The 25,029-nt window shown below is 43.6% G+C and overlaps 1 protein-coding gene across 1 annotated transcript in view; it reads right to left on the bottom strand.

Moving 5' to 3' along the window:
• The window catches only part of LOC126517357 (uncharacterized), a 232,036-nt gene that overhangs the window by 53,641 nt on the left and 153,366 nt on the right, over positions 1-25,029 (bottom strand). The window contains exons 30-63 of the mRNA XM_072286816.1: positions 24,674-24,739; positions 24,471-24,581; positions 24,230-24,346; positions 23,034-23,159; positions 22,064-22,186; positions 20,898-21,086; positions 19,949-20,217; positions 18,959-19,016; positions 18,757-18,840; positions 17,577-17,699; positions 13,337-16,843; positions 12,529-12,693; positions 11,855-12,055; positions 11,165-11,296; positions 10,538-10,600; positions 10,315-10,428; positions 9,541-9,669; positions 9,280-9,369; positions 8,996-9,115; positions 8,691-8,753; positions 8,400-8,516; positions 7,573-7,641; positions 7,203-7,265; positions 7,016-7,081; positions 6,835-6,915; positions 6,301-6,426; positions 5,283-5,345; positions 4,415-4,657; positions 4,159-4,251; positions 3,424-3,552; positions 3,246-3,314; positions 2,416-2,541; positions 2,245-2,307; positions 1,580-1,699 (exon numbers count right to left, since the gene is read on the bottom strand). Of these exons, the coding sequence (XP_072142917.1) occupies positions 1,580-1,699; positions 2,245-2,307; positions 2,416-2,541; positions 3,246-3,314; positions 3,424-3,552; positions 4,159-4,251; positions 4,415-4,657; positions 5,283-5,345; positions 6,301-6,426; positions 6,835-6,915; positions 7,016-7,081; positions 7,203-7,265; positions 7,573-7,641; positions 8,400-8,516; positions 8,691-8,753; positions 8,996-9,115; positions 9,280-9,369; positions 9,541-9,669; positions 10,315-10,428; positions 10,538-10,600; positions 11,165-11,296; positions 11,855-12,055; positions 12,529-12,693; positions 13,337-16,843; positions 17,577-17,699; positions 18,757-18,840; positions 18,959-19,016; positions 19,949-20,217; positions 20,898-21,086; positions 22,064-22,186; positions 23,034-23,159; positions 24,230-24,346; positions 24,471-24,581; positions 24,674-24,739 (7,278 nt within the window). The remainder of the gene's footprint in view (positions 1-1,579; positions 1,700-2,244; positions 2,308-2,415; positions 2,542-3,245; positions 3,315-3,423; positions 3,553-4,158; positions 4,252-4,414; positions 4,658-5,282; positions 5,346-6,300; positions 6,427-6,834; positions 6,916-7,015; positions 7,082-7,202; positions 7,266-7,572; positions 7,642-8,399; positions 8,517-8,690; positions 8,754-8,995; positions 9,116-9,279; positions 9,370-9,540; positions 9,670-10,314; positions 10,429-10,537; positions 10,601-11,164; positions 11,297-11,854; positions 12,056-12,528; positions 12,694-13,336; positions 16,844-17,576; positions 17,700-18,756; positions 18,841-18,958; positions 19,017-19,948; positions 20,218-20,897; positions 21,087-22,063; positions 22,187-23,033; positions 23,160-24,229; positions 24,347-24,470; positions 24,582-24,673; positions 24,740-25,029) is intronic.

Genomic DNA, 25,029 nt, shown 5'->3' with positions numbered 1-25,029 from the left:
TCTATGACTGCAGTACGACCTCATTTGCATGGGAACTATTTAAAAAAAATTATGCCTTTAAAGAATAAAACGTGTGATCTGACTGGTATCATCCAAAAGGTGCATTTTTTATGTCCTTGGCCTGCAAGCAAATACATCAGTAAGTCCTTGGAGGATAAACGTCTCCAACGAAAACTTGTTTGCTATACCCGGCATTTCGGAGCTAGCTTGGTTCCTTCTTCGGGATTGACAATGAACAAGTTCCTGTTCACCCTTGAAGAAAGAACCCAGTTGGCTACAAAAAGTCAGGTACAATAAAGAAGTTCTGTCTGGAGACAACATCAACAGGGTGTTTCAGCTAACTTTAGCCAGAGTTTAAAAATGTGACTCTAAGACGACACAACCAAATGCGTGTTTCTCACTTTTGTATGTAGTGTGTCACGCTATTTCTTGTATTTTGCTTAATTATATGATAATTCAAGATTAATTAACCAACATCTGAAGCAACAAATTTAGGCAAGAAATTCTAATTAAAAAGTTGTAGAGCGCTTTGCAAAACATCCAATTAGACAGTTTCTAACTTTCTATCTAAGTATTAGTGTTTTTCAGCTTACGCAGGTGTCCGCGAAATACAAAGAAATACCACGTGACATACCCACTTGCATGCCATGATTGCAGCACTCGTAAACTGTTCACGCACAAACGAACATAGCATCTAGCAGGGCGTGCTGCCGCTTAAAAGGCGACAGGGCAGTGACGAAGGCGTTGGCTATGCGATTTATGCCAGCGATGTGCTTCCCTCGCGGTGGTTCATGATAGTGATAAGCAGATGCAGTGGCAGCACACCCTGCTAAATGCTGTGTTCGTTTGTGCGCGGGATGCTTGGGAGCAGTGTAATCACGACACGCAGGTGGGCATGCCACATGGTGTTTTTTTGTATTTCGCGGGCATCCACGGTAAGCTGAAAAACACCAATACTTCACAGATAGAAAGACAGAAACTATTTATTTGGACGTTTTGCAAACCGCTCTGCAACTTTCTAATTGGAATTTTTTTCCTAGCTTCGTTGCTTTAGAAGTTGGTTAATCAATCTTGACTAATAATCTAATTAAGTAAAATACAAAACATAGTGGGACACACTACATACAAAAGTGAGCAACATGCATTTGGTCACGTCGTCTTAGAGTGCATCGGCACATTTTTAAACTCTGGCTAAAGTTAGCTGACGCACCCTGTATACTCTAATGTACTGACCCAACCACACACACAGATACTCCAAAAATGTTTAGCTTCCAATCTGGAAATCGTACAAACAGGCAAAATATTGATAAAGTCCTACCATAGTCCCACACATGCCTGCTGCAATAATATCGCTTTTGTAAACAAGATTACCGGCACCACAGAAATGTCAAACAGGTATGCGTAGCCTCACGTCTCTTTCTCCCTGTTTATTACAATTGCCATCCTCAGTGTTCTGACATTGCATACTCTCACTAAGAAATCTGACAGCATAAGCGACAACAGATACATTTCCAAGTTGTAATCATGTAGCCTGGAAAGCAGGACAGGTGCCCAGTTGCTTCTACAATTGACAACTCACCTCGCTGGCATGAGATGTGAGGGTTTCCAGTGAATCTGTTTGGGCAGTGGCATTCTGTCCTGTGGTTGATCACTTGGCACTCAGCATTGGTACCGCAGGCTGTTGGACTGTCACAAGGGTCTGCAGCCCAGAATGCAATTAATTTTGCAGTGGTCACGAGCACAAAAGCATTGTGACAGGAACAGCAAACAAGTCCTCCAACTTAGATAGCATAAGCAAGCTTGTGGGCGCTCATTCTCCTTTCTCAAGCGGGCAGTTGGGAGGACTTCCTTTCCAGAAATGTCTTATGCATTGTTTGAACTACGAACAAGTTCTGCTCATATAATTTACTGACTTTGCCAAATAGTGCTGGAAGAACAAAAAGGCATTGCAGAAACATAACCAGATCAAAGATTGAAGGCCATAGCTCCAACCATGTGTATGGTGAAATAAAAATTAATTGAGTTGAATTGAACCTGAGATGGGAAAGGGATCTCATACAATGTCAGACATGCCTTTTTATCAGCCTCCTAAACAAATTTCCTTTTTTGTTATCATTGTATGAATAAACAATAACTGAAATAATTTGTTTAATTTTTAATTGAATGATAAATCTTGATAACAAGCTATGCCAAGAGAAGAGATTCAAGTGATACATAAAGAATAGACGGCACAATTATTCTTACTCTTGCAGCTGTTCAGAACACAGGCTTCATTGTAGCGGCAGTCTTCGTCTTTCCGGCAACCAACTGAAAGAAGAAAAAAAATATAGTTTTTTTTTTATTCCTTGTAATGTCAACACTTCCATAATTGTTTTTAATAACTAATTTGTAAAGCAATCTGCACAAAACACTTACCAATGCAATTTCGGTCCAAACAGATTTCTTTGTCAAGGCAGTCCTTGTCTTGCAAACAGCCTTGGATGCAGTGGCCATCCACACAAAGCTCACGGGCTGCGCATTCATCCCTCTTTGAGCAGGGAGCTGTAGAGACGTGGAAAAAAAAAAATGACGCAGATAAAGGTGCGTGGCAAACCACTTTGTTTTTAAAGAGTTCACTGAAATTTTCCGGGGAACCAAAAAAGGAATATGACTAGTACACTGTAATGGTCATATGTCAGTACTACTGCCGCTAGGTCAATGCTAGAGCAATGCAGCAATACCACAGCATCAACCTGACGATATCCAATACCACAACGTAATCTTGTTTCTTCATTTATGTACACAAAATGTAATTGGGTTGTTTTAATCTCACTCTGATTTATCTAGACCCTACATGTAGTACATGTAGCTGAATCCCCACAGGTATAATTAAGTATATCTTAACAAGACTTCTTTACATAAAGTTTTAACCAGAAATTGCTTTTCTTTTTGCTTACCATGAAGGTATTAAAAGCGCTTAACACAAAGAATGGGGAAATATGGGAAAGCTAACATGATGCCACTGTTATGTAAGTAGTCATATAGTATAGTATATATTGTTGAGGAAATGGGAAGAAGAGGCTTCAGACACAGGAACTGTGTCGTGTTTAAGTGAACCACCTGAGCGCTTTGTGCCTTCAGATTTTGACCCCTATGTACAGTAATTAAGTGCATAAGTACCTTTTCATGCTGCATTTAAAGACTACCCAGGAATTTCATTTTTAAGTTGTTGAGCAATATTTCTGACAATAAAAACCTCAACTCACGTCTACACCGGCGTTTCTCGCAGACCATGGGTGCTGGGCACGCTCTGTCATCATCACAGAATGGAGGAACTGAAACGTACCAAACATCATGTGAGTGATACGAAAGTAAATAAGACAAAACATTTAAAATTTAATGCCAAACTGTAAGAGTTCTGGGAACCTTCCAGGTAGCACTCACTTCGAACGCATCCCTGTAGATTGTTGTAGGGCTGCCCAGTGAAACCATGTGGACAGAAGCAGTTGGGCCTGTGGTTCTCCACCCGACAGATGGCGTCGGGACCACAGGTGTTGGGGAGGCCGCAGGGACCTGTGCACAGTGATGTCGAGGGTCCATTGTGATGCGCATAGTGACCACATGAACAATCATCCTCATTTTACTGGAGTTAAACGTGGCCTATGGGAGGCATCAAATCGAAATGAAAAAGCTGCATCGTGAGGCCGAGGTGTCAAGGTGCTTGGACATCCGCCCGGATGAGTAGTCGAGTATAAATTGGCTGTGAAGTGCTTGGATTAGTAGCGTGTAATTCTGCCTCAATATTAAAAAAAAATGCTGACCAATACCTAAGCTGAAGAGAATGTGGAAGTATAGCAGATACACAAAGCACTTGATTCTCGACTCAAAGCTAGGGTAACCGGTGCTTTGCATGTCTACCTTTCCAGTATTCTAATGTGTTCATGCCAGAAGACAAAAATAAAAACCGCACGACAAATCCAGCAGGCAGAAAATGTGCAATACAGAGCACTTATGTGTGTCTGAAGTACTACTGAGTCCACTCTAAATAAAATAGCTGCAGAGATGTCTTATTCCTGCAACATCTCACAAACCGGTAAAGAGAAGGACCTTTGCACCACTTGTTTAAAAGATTCAAGGGTCACTGACATATGAAAAAGATTGCCAGTGGTAACCACTCACTTTTGCACATTGGCGGTCCACCACCATCCGAGAGACAAGCCGCAGTTGGCGGGCAGTCTGAATCTCCATTGGGACACTCATTCGGATGCCGGCCTTTCGATGGAAAAAAAACAAGGAAGTCAATCAACACCCCCACTGCTATTACTAAATGCACATTCCATTCCTGTCTACCAACTAAAATGCTGCCACCAAAGACGAGAATGGTGCCTAAGCTAAAACGTTTACACACGAAGAATGCGTTGCAAGGAAAACTCACATCCTGGGGCTTTGTTGGGGTTTCCGATGTGCCTTTCCGGTGGACACTCGCACGTGGCTCCACCAAACTTGTTCTTACAAATTGCCGTAGGGTGGCAAGGATTCTGCTTCAGACAGTAGTCAATCAGCTGGCAGCCAGTCACGGGGTCGCCTTCGTAGCCGTCTCGGCAGCGGCAGATGGCAGCGTGGTTTCTCGCTTCACAAACCGCATTGGCCCCACAGCCGCGTCTCATTATGCACGGATCTTGGGAAAGAAAAAATGTGAAAATTCATGAGTGGAAAAATGCTTAACCTGCTGTTTTATGACAGCAAAACTTCAAGAGTGGGATGAACGAATGCTGTTGTTAAACATCATCTTAAAGCTAGACATTTTAGTCTACTATTTATGCTGAGACAGGTATCATTCTCAACCTTAATTTGCCCATTCCTTGCTGGTGGTAGCCTCTATGTGGTTCTTCCCTGCAAGAGCTGAAGTGTGTTTGAGTTATCACATATGTCTGAATTTATTATGTCAACTAGCGTACCCCTGCAACAAGATATCCTGATTACCGCAGAATAAACCATCACGTGGTCACCTCCAGAATCTCTGCGGGCATTTACTTACATCCAAGTACTATAATTAACTGCTGTACTGGTATGCTATGTTTTGCCTATTCCATATTATAGGTGTGGCGATGACTCAGGCAGAATCAAGTGTGATAGAATTTGATTTTTGTACAAGCCCCAACAACAGCTCACTACCAATTTACTCCAGCTTAAGGGGTTTAACACAAAGCATCATTTGCCCTGTAATCTGATTGGTTAGCTCTTTATAAAATTCACATTATGACATGTCAATGTTAGTAAATCTCTGGAGAGCACACACTCACCGACACACTTGTGCTCAGTACAGATCCTGCTCGTCGGACAGTCCTCATGTTTGAAGCAGTCGGCTGCGAGTAAACAGAAACATAGCAAGTCGCACATGTTATAAAATTGATTCCATTTACGTGATTCATTCTTTTTCGCCGGTAAACAATCTCATCAATGCTAACTTGTTATCTTCATTGAATCTGTTTTCTTTACTGGCCTAGAATCCATGGCAAGCAACTTTTAGAAATTTCAACCCTTTTAATCGTAACAATGAACCCTTCGCAAAGCCCCCCCCCCCCCCCCCCCCCCCCCCCCCCCCCCCGCCCCCATGGACAGCTTCCCTGAACAGAATAGAATCCATCATGACAGTGCGGTTCATCCTCAAGGCACAAATTAGGTGCAGTGCGGCATCCTTTAAGCACCAAGCATGCAGACACTTCCGTCATGGTAGAACAGAGTATATCAGTGCTGCACTTTATTTTTATCACTGCTCCTTTACTGCAGTGGTCAAGAAAGAAATGTTTGTCAATCAGAAAAGCTCACCTGGTTGTTTTTTAAACATCTTTTGCGTACAATGTGAGAAGGTTGTTGAATTTTGTGGTGAAAAAAATCAAGAACAGTTTATCACTTAAAATAAGAAGAGCTAGCAATCCTGAAATTGCCGTGTAAAATATTTCATAGTCCATGCTAGGCTGTTTTAAATATAGTAACTTTAACACTTCTTTGCTAGTACTGTTTCATACAGGGGTTAACAGTCCCTCAACTATACTTATTGTCATCACGGCATATAACTACTGTGCATGTTTCGTGATGCACTGTGAATCGCAGCCTCCGTCAAGATTGATTTGCTACCCTTTATTCCCAGTCCAATAAGCCTGAGCTATATTGGACTGGGAACTAACCATCACTGTTGCTACTAGTACAACTATTCATGTATAACTTTCAGCAAATGACTGAGTAAAAGTACCATTGGTGTGAATGTCAGAGCGTTTGAATACCAGTTAGGAACAGACAGAGTAAGGAAATACTTCACACCTTTGATGCAGCCCTGTCTTTGATCAAGAGGATCGCCAACGTATCCATCTAGACACTGGCAGACGGCGCTGTGCTTGTTGGAGATGCAGATGGCATTTCTACCACAGAGAATGTTCTCACAAGGATCTGTAATGGTGCCCAAACGTGCTTGAATAAGTGTTTGCAGGTTAACATGCCAGTTGACAATTTATGCACATTGTGGTATGCAGTAAGCAGCCGTCATTCCAAGCTTCACCCCCAAAAGGTAAGATTGGTACCTGTTAGCTACAATGCAAATAATCAGCAACAAAAACAACATGACAGTCTGTATCTTCAAGTAAAACAATTTTCTTTTGGGTGTGCTGAAGTAAAACGCAGTTTATTTACAGTCATGCAACAAACATTAAAATGAGGCCAGAGAGCTTAAATGGCCTTAGATTTAACAAAAAGAAAGAGATAGTAGTCAAAACTTTCCTGACTTTGGAGAAGCAGTTTTTGTCTCTATTATGCAATGAACTTTGGTTGTGAACACCGGCTGCCACATTTCTCACTCACCTCCACAAGTGTCATAGCCTCTTTCACTTGACCTACAAACTTGGTTTTCAGTGCATTCGGTGTTGGTAAAGCATCTGTCAACTGAAAAAAAAAAAAAAAAACACACGCACATTAGCTCAGTGATCAATCCTAAGCCATTCAAGACCGACCAAATCGTTTATGAAATTATCTTTGAACCAACCTGGCTCGCAGTTGCCAGTAACACATCGGAACTGGTCAGGACAGTCGCTGTTGGACCGGCAAATTTCTGCAACGAATGAGATGGCAGTTGTAATTAAAATTTTTCCCGATGGCCTTTGCTGATGGCCACTAGTTCTTCGGGAATTAAACGCAATGTTATTTGAGAATTTAAGGTGCGTTGTGCTTACCTCTGCATCTACCATCTTCGCAGATTTCGTTGCTGCCGCACTCTCTGTCCGACTGGCAATAGACTGAAAAAGAGACCAAGGTTTGAGTGAGTGAAAACTAGGCCACGAGTACTAGTGAGAAAATGAGCCCACGTTAATTGTGATTTGCTTCATTAAATGGGGTCAAGACTAACGAAACAAGTATTTGTAGACATTAGGTCATTGTGGCTTCAATTCTCTAGGTTCAAAAAATGAGATATCTTTTTCTTTCCTCTCAGTGACCGAAAGGATGAACAGAACAACACTGCTGAATGAACCAGACAAGCACAGATGTATACCACCTAAAATAACTTGAAAGCCTGTAGCTAGTAAATGAGCTGTACAGACTTACCTCTGCAGAGCCCCTTGTAACAAAATTCTCCAATCGGGCATCCATTGTCGGTTGAGCATGGAATATTTTCTACGATGAAAGAGGCAAATAAATAAACACTGAGAAGTTGTAATAATGTGGACAGCAGATAGCGCAAAGAAATAACAGCGCAAAGTCGGACTACCTAGTTTACTGCATACACGTACACAAGAATGCAGAGAAAAAGTATATTCCCATCAGATGTGCACGGGTTACTTCACACAGGTTCAAGCGCACATGCACACAGGTCTCCAGAGGCCTTAGCTTTCAATGGATCCACAGATACTCGCTTTACTGATGCGCCGTGGCAATTAATACCAAGAGCTGCAAGAATTCCCTTTAAACCTCACATTTATCAGCATCTGTTTACATTTTTTAAAATTTATTGTCCCCGCCTTACCTAGATGAATCCTAGAGTAACAAGATTTGTAACACAACATATGGCAGATGCAGCATTTTCATGACTTTAGTGATACAGTGCAGTCACTCCAAGACGAGCTTTGTTACAATAAAGTGTCTGGTAAGCTCAATAGTTAACGCACCTTAGTTTAGTTGCCCATAAGTAGTGCGCTTCTGCTGAGCTAAGCTTCTCGTAGGATGAACAGATTACCAAAGTTCTTTCATGTTGATCTTTTGTCTCGAGAGAGCCTACTGTACTTCGTTTTTTTCCAAGCAAGCTAACAGTTTCAGCAATAATGATGCTCAATGAACAAACGAACTAAATTGTATAGAGTGACGGCGTGTCGCACTGCACGCAGCCATTTCAACAGTCGGTGTTCCAGTTTTGAGTAACGGACAGCCATACTCACTTATGCATCCCGTGCTGGGGTTGCCACGGAAACCGTCCCTGCATCGACAGATTGCCTGGTGGTCCTGAGAGACGCAGATGGTGTTCACGCCACACTTGGCGTTGCTCTGGCACGAATCTACAATGTAGGAGCAGAAAGCACGTGAGAGGGAGCTCAAGTCTTCACATGAACATCTGGCATTTGGTAACGAGAGTGCAGTGTACAACATCTGAATTAAGAGCGTTCAGGTGGAACTGTGAGCCCTGCTATTATGTTGTAAATATATATACTACATTCTACAAGAAAACTCACCAACGCATTTGTTTCGGATGCAGATGTCAGTGCTGCGGCACTCTTCATCCCTTGTGCATTCAACTGGAAAATCACCGTGGAGAAAAAAAAAAGAAAGCAGTGTTAGAAATGAAGCATGTGACATCGAGCACTTTGCATGCCACAGGTTTGTTATTTCTGTGTGTAATAAGCGTGCAATATTTCATGCTCAGAATTATAGAAAGAGAAACACGAAGCACTGGCTTTGACCATAGTTTGGTAGGAGACCACAATTACCGATTCACTTTACTCGCGTTTGTTTAATAGTTAAAGCAACTAATACTCACCCAGCTCACAGCGGTGCTTTGCATTGCCTGTATATCCAGGACGACAAGAGCAAACAGCTCTGTGGTTAACAGTGCTACAGTTGGCATTGATACCGCATGTCGTTGGGTCTTCACACAAGTCTGCAAATGTTGAGGTAAAGAAGCATTTAAACAGAGAAGGCAGTGCAGATAAACAATGACAACAAATTTGTTATCCTTTTGACTGTCACTACTAGCGTATGTAGAGCAAGATAAAAAATACTGAAGTCAACTCTTTGCCACCTCCTTGAAAGGCCATTACAAACCTCTGCAGTATGGTGTTCCATTGATGTCAATACAAGCAGATGTTGGAGGGCAATCAGCATTTCCATTATAGCAGATGTTTGGATCATGACCTGCAAAAGAAAGAAAAAAAAAGAAAAGAGAAGGGAGGTGGGGAAGGAAAAGTTCAGGTTAATATGTGCTGTCATCAACAAGTGAAAAGGTTTAACAGAAATTGATCAGCAGCTCCTTATTGGGCACAAAAGTGCTTAAGCACATAGCCCAACAAACAATGCCAAACTTACATCCAACGCTTCCCTGCTTTCCGTAGGCATCGCCAATCAAATTGCTAGGGCATCGACAGATGTAGCTTCCCGGATTGTTCTCACATATAGCAGTGTAGTGGCATGGGTGCTGTTTGCATTCATCCGTATCTAAAAGAAACAAGAGAAGAAAAAAAAAAACCAATGTGAATGTAGAAATGGACGCACACATACTAAGTGCCGTTATATTCTGAGTACCATTACAGCGTTATATTCATGACAACATAATCCCAGGGGGCACTCTAATTATAACCAGAAATAAAAGTGTTGCAATCCTGACACAAGTCATAACCTTAGGTTTAAAATAAAACGTTTCAGCAAAGTGTGGCAGGACATCCATCCATATCATAGATGTGAACCAAGTATTCAGACTGTTAAGCTCCATCATATCATTTCCCCATGTTCTACTTTAGATTCCTTGAAGGGACGCCCTCTCCAATACATGGGTACCCACCCATATTAACACTGACATTGAGATGCTGGCTTTTCTGCACAGCTCAGTTGCCTGGTGGCTAATCCCAGCATGCACTGAAGGGTAAAGGGGGGCAAATATCTTGTGCTATATACCTAAAGCTCAGTTTTGATGACAATGCTCATGCTTAGACGAATAATTTTACAAGAAGGTATCACATTATATTTGCAAAAATGTGGCACCACAAGAAGAAGGCTGTATCATAACAGTATGCGCAGATACAACAATAACAACTAGAGTTCCTTGATCTGAAGCACAGCAAAATAAGTGACCTGTAGCCTTACCAACACAGTTGAGTCTTCCGTTGTTCTCGTAGCCCAGCTTGCATTCACAGAAAGCCTGGCGGTCCTTAACAGTACAGGTACCGTGAGGTCCACACTGTACCCTGTCACAAGGGCCTGCAATGGAATACATGCATGCCTTGAGCAACGCAACAGCAGTATTGAGATTGAAAGTGACATCAAGACACGATACGTTAATACATGGCTCAGTCCTTGGTACACTTACTTTCACAAACAAAATGAACACATTCTTGGTTGACTGGGCAGTCCGTGTCATGAAGGCAGTCCACTGCAAGAAAAACAGCATTTATTTGCTAAGCATCATGCTGCAGCTCATCAATGATGTAATCCTAATCTTATCAGTGGTTAAACTACACTTAGGAATAAAATGATAGAACTCGGATGATACCAGTATTTACTGGCATCAATAATCCTGCACAGCTCAGCGAATAACTGTCACATAAAAATAAACAAATAGAAGATATAAAAGGTTCCTCTTGTTTGGAAAAACAAGTATGCACAGAAGGAGCAGGAAACAGAATGTTTGGTTAATGTCATTGCAATAAAATTTGCAGGAGTGTGACTATGTGCTTTTAGAAGGCAAACAAATGGTACTGTATCAGCTAAGTCAACTTCCATCAACTGGACCCCAGTAAGACATGCAAAACTGGTTCAAAGTAGTTTCCTAACATCAGAATAAAGGAAGGGCTTTAAAAGGTATGGGCGCCTACTGGTACTTCAAGACACATCGGAATTAAGAAGAATGTTGAATTGATTAGTGTCAAATCAACAGAAGTCGACTGCAGAAGATCGTTGCTGGACGCATAAGACCTCTGAGGTGAACACACTGTACCTTGAACACAGCCTCTGTTCTTGTCATAAGGATCACCGGTGTACAGGGCACTTCGAGGACAGGCACACTGTCTCTTGTGATTCACCACAGTGCAGGCTGCATTTGGTCCACAAGGCTCTTCTTCACAAGGATCTGGAGACATGGCGAACATTCAAGTTAGTCTTGGGAGAGCAAGCAAACAGAGACTGCCAACTGGCAATCAAACTGACAAAAGTTAGTAATTTATTCAGTCATAAGCTAAAATGTTGGCATTTGAGACTAGCACCGTTTCCTGTATAATGTTACCATGGCTCTTTCCCAAATTATCGAAGGTGTTCCTGAGAGTGTTGCTCCTCATTAGAAAAGACAGTGGCACGTTGATGACAACTCAGAAGGTGAAATATGTAATAACTGCTTAGAAAAGGCATACTTTTAGTTGGAAGCTGTTAAACAGAATTTCCATCATAATGGTTATCCATCGAGCTTTTCAAAATATTTTTTGGTTTTAGTGTTTTAAAAGGTGGACATGCATAAGAGAGGACAGCAGAGGTGAAACGGTACACAAAGCTTATTTTTAATCACAACTTATAGGCAATTCAATAGCTATGTCCACGCAATTTTCATTGCTTGTGATGACCTTTGAATGAGATTAAACGTGAGTTAGCACAGCATGCTCCACTGTACAGTTAATATAATGAATGAGCAACATACTGATGCACTTGGTCACGCCATTCTGGTCGCAGGCAGCATTCAGCGGGCAATCCGAATCGCCTCGAGGGCATTCGCCAGGATTCGTACAACCCGAGAAGCCATCTCCGATGAATCCTTCGGGGCAACGGCACACGAAACTGCCAATGGTGTTCTCACAGATGCCGGTGGAATGGCATGGGTTGTTCAGGCATTCGTCAATATCTAAAAAGAGGGGCAAAAAGAAGAGACAAACTCATTGACATATCCTAGAAATAAAATCATCGGCAGTAGAGTCATATCAATGCTTCTATCAAAGTGTGTTTGCTGCTTTCTTTCTTGGCATGAACCGATTGTCTGAAAACTAGTTGAATTTGACCCAGCTAATGTAAGCTTGTGAAACACAGTTGAACCTTGATGTAACAAAAACACATATAGCAATTATTTGAAAATGAAGTAAACGTAAAGCGTCTTATCAATATGAATAAAGGTTTATATTGAGGATCGAATATAACAAAGTGGCACGTTTCTTTCACTAGACATACGTATGTGTTAAAGGCACAGATCTCAAGTAGCACTGTAAGCAGAGCCAATGCTGCACCAACATTGTCCACTGTAAGGCTACTGTGGCACAACATTGGGCCCTACATTGGCACATCTTCTCATGTTGCTAGGATGGGAAAGAATGAGTGAGTCACCTTCACAGCCATGTTCCACTGTGTGGAAACCCGGTTTGCAGGAGCAGTGGTTAAGTGAGCAGAGCTGGTACACCTGGCAGTCACTGTCTGATCGGCAGCCTACTTGGCAGTAGCCGTGGATGCAGAGCTCTCCAGCTGGGCAGTCACTGTCACCAGAGCATGCCGCTACGAACAAAGAGAGGGGAAAGAAATTATTTATTGCCCAGGGACATCTGTGTCGAATGCTTACAAACTGCATTCACACTAAGCAAAAAAAAAAAAAGAAAAAGAAACAAAGGAAGAGATGTTTTTACAGGCAGCCTGCTCTTGAGAGAGGTTGAATGATACGGTCCCCATATACAGTACCCCCAGTTTGGTACTGTTCCTTTATGAATTCATGGTTGTAATTCGCAGTCACAAACACTGTATTTGAAGCAACTCTAGCTTAGACAGTATTGGCATAATTTTCCAATGCCTTTTCAATTATCACCAGCTGCTGCCAGTGAAGATATGTCTCAAATGAAAATCAAATTCACACGAATAGCTTCACTGTCCAAAACTTTATACTGGGAGGAAGTCGTGCTTTCATACATTAAAAACAGTGTTACCAGGATGAATCATACGTCAGTCATTTTCCTTTTTATTCTTGAGGAAACTGAGCTAGAAGCTCAGGGAACACTAGAGTAGTGATGCTGCACACACCCAATGCAAGAAAGAAACAAATAATTTTTGAATGCGTTCACCACCTAAGTTATATATTACTTAGCAATTGTTCACTTTGTGGTAAGGACATTCACAACTTACTAATGAAAGAAATCCACAAACTCACACATGCAAAAGTCGTTGACGCAGGCTTCTCCAATGATGCAGCCACTACAGACGGCTCGGCACCTGTTCTCTATGCATGACAAGCCCTTGGGACAAGATCCTGTGCATGTAACCACCGGCCTTTTGCAGCCTATGATAGGGGTTGGATTTCCGGTAAGGCCGTCAGGACAATTGCAGTTGGCTTCGTGGTTGCTGACCTTGCAAATGGCATTGGGGCCACACAAGCCCTTGATCTCGCACGGATTCTGGCAGCGGTTCTGTGAGCAGGTTTCATCGTGCTGGCAGTCGCTGTTCTTTCTGCAACCAACTTGGCAGTAACCAGCGCTGAGGCATGCTTCTTTTGGAGGACAATCTGTGTGGGAGAAGCAAGGCTGGACACATCGGCTGTTGATGCACTTCTCACCGGCAGCACAGTCACTTTCTCGGGTGCAGACAAGACGGCATTGCTCATCGACACAAGCATAGCCAGACGCACAGTCGTGGTCGCTCAGGCAGACGACAGACTCACGACTGCATCCCACAGCTGGATCTCCCCTGAAGTGCACTTGGCATTCACAAGTGGCAGCGTGGCCTTCGGCCCGGCATGCGGTGTTCAAGCCACACTTGAAATGGTCGCAGGGGTTTTGGCACATTGGTTGACCAAGACGGTCGGGGTAACAGGCAAGGTGACTAGGGCAGTCCCCATTACCGTGAGGACAAGAGTTGGGATGGCGACAGCCCTGGCGGTATGGATCCCCAATGAAGCCGTTTGTACAGACGCACTCGTAGCCGCTCGGCACGTCGATGCACTTTGCCGAAGAGTGGCACGGGTTGGAATCACAATAGTGAATCTCCTCACATCGAACCAAGGCATCGCCAGTGTAGCCAGGACGGCAGTGACAAATACGCTGGTGGTTCTGAGCCACGCAGCCGGCGTTGACTCCACAGCCATCTACGCAAGGGTCTTCGCAGTAAAAGTTTGGAAAACAGGCTTTGGTGATGTGGCAATCTTCGTCTTTGAGGCACTCCACCTGTTTGCACCCTTCACGCTGGTCGTAAGGGTCGCCAATGTAGAGGCCGTTTGGACATGTGCATTTGGGTAGGTGGTTGTCAACGACGCACACAGCACGAGGGGCACACTTTAGGAACTTGCAGCCATCTTGACATCTGCGCTCGCCATAGGCTTCATCAAATTGGCAAACCTCATTGGGGTGGGGGCAGTCAGCGTGGTTAATGCACTCTGGTTCTGGAATCTTCTGGCACCCTCCTCTGCTGTTGGGATCTCCGGTATAGCCTTCTCGGCACGTGCAACGGCCCCTGTGGTTGAATGCAATGCAGTCTGCATCGGGTGTGCAGCTGAAACTGATGCAAACTTCAGCGCACTTCATCACACCAATGGTGTTGGGAATGCAGGCGGCTGTAGTGGGGCAGCCAGTGTGGTTGCGACATTCGTCGTGCTCTCGCTCGACACAGCCAAGCACATTCTCTTGATCCCTAACAAAGCCGTGTCGACACTGGCATTCATACGAGTGCTGCCTCGGAACGCAGACGCTGTTTGGCCCGCACTTGTTGAATTGGCAAGCGTCAAAGCACCTCTTGCTGCCTGTGTTGTCAGTTCGACAGACATCAGTCAGCCTTTTGCAGTCTTCATCAATCTGGCACTCGTCCTTTGGCCGGCATCCGTTTATTGGGTTGTCAGGGTCACCCTTGTAGTCTTGCAGACAGTGGCAAGACGGCCGGTGGTTGTGCACACGGCAAACTGCGTTGGGGCCGCACTGTTTTCTTTCACAAGCGTCGGTGCACTTGTCGCCATGAATGCACACCTCGTGAGAGGCGCATTCATCGTCAGAGGTGCAACCTTCGGCAACAGGCTGAGTTGGCAAGCAAGCTATGTGAGGATTGTAAGGATCCCCCTGTGTGCCAGGGGGGCAGATGCACTGAGCCTTGTGACGCACACCTGTACAGTAAGCATTTGGCGCACACTTCTCGTAGACACACACAGAAACACATTTTCTCAGGCCTGTCGTGTCGGGTCGGCAAATGAGATCCTCTCTGCAGTCCTCGTCAATCTGGCATTCGTCCGGAATGTGGCAACCGCCCGCCAGGGGGTCACCAACGAGGCCCGGCTTGCAAACGCAAGTTGGCCTGTGATTAACCGCCTGGCAAACAGCGCCCTGAGCACAACTATGGCCTTCACAGGCGTCGTAACAATCATTCTTGCCATCAAATACCCTCTTGCAGACAGCAATAGAAGGGCAATCGTTGTCCCTGTAACATCGTTCAGGTTGAACATAGCATCCAGTCTCACGATTGTATGGGTCTCCAACGAAGTTCTCGCGACACTGGCAGATAGTTATGTGATTCTCTGTCCTGCAGACACTGTTTTGTCCACACAAGGTGGTAGTGCAACCTGGAAGACAACTCTTGATGCCGTTGCGGTCAACGGCACAAATCTCGTCATCCCTGCAGTCACTGCTCGTTCGGCACTTCGGAGTAGGAGTGCAGCCCTCTCGATTGTCATCAGCGAGTCCTTCATACCCAGGCCTGCATTCACAAGTGGCCTTGTGGTGTACTGTGATGCAGTCAGCATTGGGACCACAGCGCCTGTCCCAGCATGGATCGGTGCAGTTCCTGATGCCAACTCGAGTCAACAAACATACGGCAGAGTCAGAACAGTCGTGGTCCTGCTCACACAAGTGTCGCATGCATCCTCTTCGCAGGTCGTGGGGATTTCCGGCGAATCCCGGAAGGCATTCGCAAGCTGCCAGGTGGTCCATGGCAATACAGTTTGCATTCGGTCCACATTCATAGTCGAGGCAAAGCTCAATGCAGTCCTTGATTCCCACCGGAGTAATCTTGCAAACCTCGTATCCCTTGCAGTCATGGTTGCTGTGGCAACGGTCACGAGCTATGGGTGTGCAGCCCTGCGCAACATCACCGGGATTACCGTTGTAACCTTCCCGACATTCGCAGACAGGCCTGTGAAGCCTACCAATGCAGTGTGCATTGGGGCCACAGCGAGTCTTGATGCAGGTTCTGGTGCAGTTCTTGATGCCTCTTGAGTCAGGTAGGCAGCGGTCGCTCTCCGCACAGTCAGCATCCTGGATGCAGACGTCGAGTAGCGGCTGACAACCCCTGATGCGGTCGTTCGGGTTGCCCAAGAAGGACTCTCGGCAGAAGCACGTTGGGACATGCTTCTGTCCCACACACCTTGCATTCGGACCGCAAGCGTGTCGCAGGCAGACGTCGACACACTTGTTTCCTCCGGCCTGGTGGCGACAGGCCTCGTGCTCAAGGCAGTCTGGGTCAACCGCACAGTCATCGGGCACCTGGCAGCCTGTGCCGTCATAAATGAAGCCTGGCAGACATTCACAGATGGCTTTGTGATGCTCTCCCAAGCAGACAGCATTCTTGCCACAGGTCTTGTCTTCGCAGACATCTCTGCACTGCTTGACTCCCTTAGTGCCAAGTTTGCACTCAAAACGTTCGCCACAATCTTTGTTTTCCAAGCACTCGTGTTGTGGTTTGGCTGCAAAAAGCAAGAATAATTGATTAGGATCAGGGTTCTATTCATTGTGTCTGTAATTTCACTGCTTTCAAAGAATACACTGTAGGAGTTTGCTCATTGAAAAACTGCAAACAGTGCTTCCCAGATAATCTCCCAAAAGGCAAGTAAAGTTAAATGCAATTAAATGACATTTTTTCCAACCAAGATTTGTGACACTGAATGCTTGGTACTTAGTTTTATGCCAGATTTTCACGCTACCTCCAAGTTTACATAACAGCAAACGGCACAATGTTAAGAAATTAAAGCAAGTATGGGGCCTATTACAAGATAGTGTTAGACAAATACAAGCAAAGGGCTTATCACAACGTGGCATAATTTAGCATACTACCCTTCTTACTTACTAATGCATATTACACTGCAGGGGTCGTATTCTCAAATGATCACATTGAAGATAACTTTACTTTGGAGTCATGCAACACCTCACTTCAGAAACAGGCATTCTACTAGCCAACCAGGGTTCACTGAAAGTGATACTATACTCCAAAAGTACTGATGAACCAGAATACAGGCCCAGGCTAACGAATGGCTGATCAACTAACACAGTTGATAACTATTCTAACGCATAAATAAATGAAGTATTTGAATAAGATGTCGTAACTATCTCCAAGATCTTCACGTTGGTTGCTACACAGATAATGCAAATACATAGCAAGTGTCAAGAAATGCAAAATGTGTGCATTCCAAGTCAACTTACTTGTGCAGCCACGAATAAGATCGTTGGGATCACCGTAGTAGGAATCCTTGCAAATGCAGTTTGCTCTGTGGCTAATGGCATGGCAAACAGCATTTGGACCACACTGAGTGTTGATGCAGACATCTGTAAAGTGGATCGAAGTTGATGCTATAAAACACAGTGGCACAAAATAAATATAACGAGACCGTAAAGATATAGAGACTCCAAACTTAGTGAATTAAGTTAAGCATAGTACACAATCCTTGCGTGTACCTGTGTCTTCTTTGGCAAATAAAAATGCTAGGTGGCAGGTAGGAATTTCTTTTCTTGGTTTTAAGTACACCATAATTAATCTGGAGAAAAATAAGATTGAAAGTGAATTGAGGCTGGTTATTACTCGAGGCGCATCCAGTAAGTGAGATTCACGAGACTAGCACCAGTTTTGAGACGTCCGTCCTGAGAAGCAGCGAAAAAATATGCTGGTGCTTTGTTCTGCCTTGGAGTGCTTATATAAGGGAGGATTCGTCAGAAACTGCATGGAATGCCAATGCATTTAGCCATTGGTTCAGTGTGGCTTTCTCGGAACTAGCACTAGTCTCCGTATTCCTGCCAAATGGACATGCTTTAGACACTTACTGGCTTTGATTAAACACATGCAATGTGTGCAGTAATGTCATTTAAAATGTTAATTACCTAGAATTAGTTAATTAAAGAGCTTACTATAGGTCACAGTATAATTTCTGATGTCTGCCACTGCTATCAATTTCGGTAAGCAACAATTGCCAATCTGGCCTGAATCACCAGTGTTTAATAATTGCAAACAGCTTCTGGTGAACCATTTCCTGTTAACTGCTCTCTCTTTCTTTGAACTTTGTGGTGAAGGCGCTGGCAAATGGTGTGCCTTCCATCTTGTCAAAGCAAAGTTAAGTAATATTGTTTTTGAACCATGAGGTAAAACCATACTGTGTTCATTACTAACAAGGCTAATATTTCAAGAGTGTTGTAAAAATCACATTGCATTTGATTATTCATGGCGCGATGGCACTTATGATCTTGTGTATCGGTGTTCTACAGGCGACACTGCTTTGACTACTTAGAAAAATGACATGTCGTTGTTAGTGCTTAACTGTCTCTGCTACTTTGCAACCTAAACTTATATACCTAGAGACAAATAATAACACAAATGCAGAGAAAATGGTACCTTGGCATTTGCGGGTGTTGTCTTGGCTGACCACGCAAGCAGCATTAGGATTGCAAGCATCGTCCGTTTCACAGACGGTTCCAGCTGTTTGAATAAAAGACAGAGAAAAAGAAAAGGTGTAAGTTAGTAAAACTGCCGGAGGTTTGCTTGTAGCATCAGTAAGTTGGGCAGGACTGGATAAATCTAATCCTGTTAAATTTACCCTGCTGATAAATAACTGTGCTGCATTTTTCATACATGCAAGTTTTAACTACAAACACCTGCAGAGAGCATACATAGATTGCAGGCAACGCTACGATGGCTAGAGAGACTCCTCTTATTGTTCACATTTGTGAGCAAGAAAACAGCGCATCATATAAGAAAGAAAGATATAGGTACACATCATGTAACTTGATGTAACATTAAGTCTCACAATTTTATGTTGTAAAATATGACATACGTATTTATTAGATTAAAGGTGTTGCAGATCTGAACGTATTTGCCTGTGAACAAGCGAATTGACATGTTTCTGTGACTAACGGTCACAGTGCAGTGCTTGTCATAGTGTAGTATGTCACATAGCGGAAGCATAAAGGTGGTCAAACAATATGTAATTTGATGTAACCTTATGTCCGCAAGTTGTGGTTGTAATATAGGAAGTAGTTATTCCGTTAGAGGTGTCGTGGATTAGAAACAACTGCAGTGCGAAATGCACATGCCGTGATCATTCTACTTGCACAGCTTCCATAGCACTGCCTGCTAAGTATGAAACACAGTATAGAATTTCTTGTGTTTCAAGGGCTCTAGTGAGATGGTAGTGTCCTAACCAATTTTGGCATCTGACATATTTTCTATATTGTATCATTTTCTTGCAATGCATTTTAATGCTCATAGTACACAATTTAGTCATTGCCATAATCTTATCACACATAGATTTTAAGAGCTTAACACCGACTATTTTTAAGGCCCCTTTACAGCCACGTCACGTCAACTTCATAGAACTCATCACTCCGTTGCGAAGTCACTAACACTGGCATGGCGCTCTTTGGCCATACCTGGTCCTTGTGCCACTAAACAACACACATTCATTCATTCAGTATAGAACTTATGCAGCCATCACGGTGCAGAGCAAATACACCAGAGAAACTCGGGCGCCTGTCCAACTGCTTTGCTGCAAACGACTTCAACAAGCATTAGAAGTTGAACAACGCACTTGTTGAATTTGCCGAGTTAAAGTTGTGTCACAGATGATTACCGTACATTGCAGCGCAGGCTGAATGGCTAATTGAGAGAATTTACGGTTTGCGGTTTGCCATCTTGTGCCAGCATTTGTGAGAGGCATCAACTTGCCTCTTGGTGGTGTGCAGCCAGTCTCCAAGTCACCAGGGTCGCCTTGGAATCCTTGTATGCACTGGCAGACGCCGACCCTATTCTCCACTGTACAAGCTGCATTTGGCCCGCAAACTCTGTCTTCGCAGGGACCTACGAGTGAGAATTTACCGATGGCTCAAATGAGGGTAACGAACCCTTTCATGGATCCCAAGATAACAGAGTCCACATTCTCCAGGTGTTTTTTTTTAAAAAACAAAACTTTGTTGTACCCTCTGTTGACACAGAATGCTGTATGAACATCTGAAGATAAGTGCATGACATAACGGACAATTTATGATAGAAAGGTTCTGAGAGATTGGCAGCAATCTGCAAATTAAAAGAAAAATCTTATGTGAAAAAGGCATGTTTGCAGAATGCAACATGGCACTTTCAGTATAGTGCCAGACCAAAATTATAAGGGCAATTCTGAATTAGAGCAACTGTGCTGTCATAGCTGCTTATTAGGCTTGTGCAAATATCAATTTCTTGGTTCAAAGCAACACTGAAGCGAATAGTAGTTAGCGTCAAGTAATCTCAAAGGTGATAGTGGTGGGATTAGCACAAAACCTTGAATAAGTGCCAGATGTTGACAAATGCAAGAAAAAAAAAAGGTTCTTTACTTACTAAAGGGGAAGAAGGTTCACCTATGAAGTCAGTTTGTTTTCAAAGCTCCATTATTCAGATATTTTCATGCAGAAATCAGAGTTCTACATTCAAGCTAACGGCAGTGAGGTACTACTGCAGTAGAGGCAAATCTTTACCTCCGCAAGGCACACAAGCAGCCAACTCACGGATGCAATGTCGGCGGTTGTCGATTCCAGGCACGCAAACACTGAGGGGCCCACAGTCGTGATCCGTGTTGCAGACAACAGGTGGAATGGGAGGAGTGAAGGTCGTGACCGGGACGGGTGGAAGCACTGGCGGTGGAGGTACGTCCCCGCCACCTCCTCCCGGTATCACCGTATCCGGTCCCCGAGGAGCTGAATCGATAAACAGCGAGGCACGGGATCAGTTCCCCGTGTTCTTGCCCGTGCTACTGAAACAGTTCTAGTGTGCCTACGTACCCGGCGTACATCTTGAAGTATGCACGAAGGCAGCATGAAAGAACAATGTTATTGCTGTGAATGAAGCCAGTTGGTATGACCTCGTTTTGAAAAGTTCGCCTTGTGGAATACAAGTCTAGACAGACACAACACTAGCGTGGTACACACAGCGTGAAGCAGATATTGTGCGCATTATAGTACTAGTAATTTTAAACAATTAAAACAAGCTGGAAGTTCCCAGGAAAATGAAGGCTTGAGGTGACCCACAGTAGTTGAAGAAAGGATGTCCTCGAAGCCAACCGTTTCCGATACATGATAACTATAGTTACCAACAGAGGTTGAACAAGGGATTATAATGATACGTGAGCAATTCATACTGGATGTGTTGCACTACCTTTGTCTGCTCTTTTATTCTACATAGTGCACTTTTGAAATGAATAAATGCCAAGTGTCAAGTGTGAATTCATATGTCGAAGTAAGAGCAAAGGCGAGCAAAAGACAGTCTGTTACTAGTCCTTTTGCATCAATGCATAATTAATTATTCCTCAGACAATTAAAACTTATAACAGGCACATCGTGCATCATAATTTCTACAAAAAATTCATTGTGCTGCATTATATAGACTTACGTATACCCGATGGCAAGTGACATAAACGAAGCTCGAAGATGAATACTTCAAGCAAGAAAATCCTTAGAGCTAGTGTCTTTTTCTGGGAAAGTTCAGGCTCTAGGCAAGTGGGACGAAATACTCATTGCCTAACTAAAAATATATACTGCGATTTTTCTACGACTAGATGGGACTTTTGTGAGATCCTCAGTTTCAAGCATACCATAAATTATTATACCTCAAAGTGTTGCTCACGGAGCTCTGGCAAAAAAAAAAATATTAAAACAAGGAGAAAAACAAAACTTACTGCAGGCGAACAGTGGATTTCCGATCATTCCATCTGGGCAGATGCACTTGAAACTGCCAAAGGTGTTGAGGCAACTAGCGTCGGTGCCGCAGACGCTGCCAGTACCAAGGCATTCATCAATGTCTGAAAAAGGCGAGGGTTAAGCATTGTAGTTATGAAACAATGCTATTGCATTCGCGTTGCCATGCCCTACAATGCTCAATTGACAAGCACCTGCATCTAGAAAGACATGGAGTAATTATGCTACACATATGGTGCTGTGATTGTTATAGCTACTGACCAATGGCCCCTAGAAAGCATAACAATGAGAAATAGGCCACTGACTTTAACCAATGAGCAAACATAAAGAAATTCTTAGTGAAAAGTTGTACCCAGCTGTACTGGGCTTGCACCCCTTGCACATGCATGTAGAGACGTGCTTTGCGTGCAAGCTCGTTAGCCCACAGAATTTTACAAGGTGCTCTCTACATTGAGGCAACATAATAAGAAATTTGAATAGAAAGGATCCATGCTATGCGCAGCTTCACTTAAAGATTTGAACAGTGGATATAAATGTGCTAGTGCAACTTTTTGATGCCACTTCCCAAGTCAAAACCTGTTCATGGCTGGTTGAAACCAGAATGCTAACTCTGGTAGATATACCTATGCTATGCCCCATACCAAACCTAATTCTTAACCTGTTGATGGTTGAGTGCAGTGTACTAAATTGAGTAATAAAGCTATGGCTAATGCAAAGCCTAATAAAGCTGATACTAAGAAAATGCTGATACTAGGCCTATACTAATATATATACATATATATATATATAACACTAATACTAAGCCTAATGCTCATACCAAGCATGTTGATGGTCGAACCCAGAATACGAACTCCTTCCTAATGAGTAATGCAAGTCCAGAGTGCTTAAGAATGCATTTTATCTGAAGAGTACCAAGTATTTGCAGATCACTGTAGCATCCACAACACTCACCATCACACCGAGTGAATGGATTTCCCTGTAATCCCGCTGGGCAGCGGCATTCCACTTTGTCACCCGTTTCATGGCACTGGGCGTTGCTTCCGCAAGTGGTGGCCGTGCAGCGTGGCTTGTCTTGAGCTGAAAACACAATTGGCTGTGTGTGACTACGATGAGCTAAATGCACAAGACTGGCACGCACTGCATCTCGTAGGTGACCTAACACTGCTTCAGTAACTTCCTGAGATGCTTGGCTCAAAGCCTTCAACACAAATGCACTACACAGAAACACAGAGCATCCTTCCAGGTTATACAATGCCAGAGCAAGATAGCAAGGTGGGCGAGTTGGCTGGGAATCATCGTACTTTTGGTGAGAGTACAAAAGCAACACGGACACAAGGAAGAAAAACTCAACACAGTGCTGTGTTGTCGTGTATGTCTTCCTTTTGTCCGTGTTAATGTTGTGCTCTTACCAAAAATATGATGATACAATGCCAAACCCAAAATACAGATCAAAAACATTGATTTTAAGGCCCACAGTTAAGCTATAGTGCAGAACTCTTTTCTGTACTCGATATCAAAACAAGAACAGGTTCTACGAATACAGTAAAACCTCACGGACACATTCATGGTGGTGGACAATATCTAAGCTACCTGATTCGATTAGATAATGCAATACATTTTTCTGAAGAGTCTTCTTCTCGCTGTTTGGTTTATCGATTCCCACGGCAACAAAAAGGGCTGTGAGATGCACTCTAGCGGGGGGCCACACATTATTTTCAACCAGCTGGGGTTCTTTAATGTACGCCTAAATCTAAGTAGACAAGCGTTCTTGCATTTCACCTCCGTCAATATGTGGTCACCGTGACCGGGGATTGAATCTGTGACCTCATGCTCAGCAGAGAAATGCCATGGCCACTGAGATTCTGTGGCGGGCTTCTTCTCACATTTATTTGCGAATATGTATCAAGAAGGTTCTGCAGCAGTTCAGCCCTAAGATTCATACTGCGACTTGTACTGGTCACACAGGCCAGTTCTTGGCAGGCGGAACCCTGATAACATCACACAGCTACACTCCCAAGCAGTGAAGTGTCGTCGCTTATCCCAGCTAAAACACTGCAACCTCGTGTGCTGTAACGTCTTACGGAGGTACTGTACTGGACAGTGAAACACAATGATCTGGTCCAAGGTAAACTGCGGTAGGCACTCACTGCAGCCCGTGTACGGATTTCCGTAGAGTCCAGGGTTGCATACACACTTGTTGTGTACGGCGTACATACAGTGTGCCCCAACTCCGCATCCCGGATTGCACGTAGGTGGCAGTATAGCTGCGGGGAAACAGACAATGTGGTAAATATATTATTAAGCTGCTTTAATCTAATCAGTTTTCCATATTGCACACTTCCTCATTGAACTCACAGTCATCAACAAGAAGACGGTAAACTTGCTTACGTGGAACGCACATGACCTCCGAGTTGCCCAGGAAGTACGGCAGGCAGACGCAGGTACCAGTCTGTTCGTCACAGCGTGCTCCAATGCCACACTGAATGTTCTTGCATCGATCTGATGAAGAGGAACAAAGATAAACAACTCATTTTCTAGTAATAGTGAATTGAAAGAATAGTTGAAAATCTGTCATATGAGTGTCAACAAACCTATGCAGTAGCCAGCAGCACATTCCTGGCCTTTGGGGCAAGGCCTGGATTCTGAACAGTGCGACTCTGGGTATAAAAGAAAATTGAAAAGTAAATCTAAGTTGCACGCATACTGAAGAGCTTACAATGATTGACATTGCTTCAGTCACACAATAGAATGGTTAAAGATATCATTCTGGCAACCTCATTGAATCAGATGCCAGCTAACACCCTGGTCACTATTCAATAGTGACCAGGGTGTCAATGTGACTGACAATGTGAGTAAAATTGCTAACAGTGTAATTGAAACAGACATGTGCATTAAAATACCCTAGAAATTTATTTGTGCCCAAGTAAGAACAGCTGAAAGTAATAAC

Source organism: Dermacentor andersoni, chromosome 3 (genome assembly GCF_023375885.2).
Source record: "Dermacentor andersoni chromosome 3, qqDerAnde1_hic_scaffold, whole genome shotgun sequence".
Classification (NCBI taxonomy): Eukaryota; Metazoa; Arthropoda; class Arachnida; order Ixodida; family Ixodidae; genus Dermacentor; species Dermacentor andersoni.
This window is presented reverse-complemented; position numbering and strand designations above follow the sequence as displayed.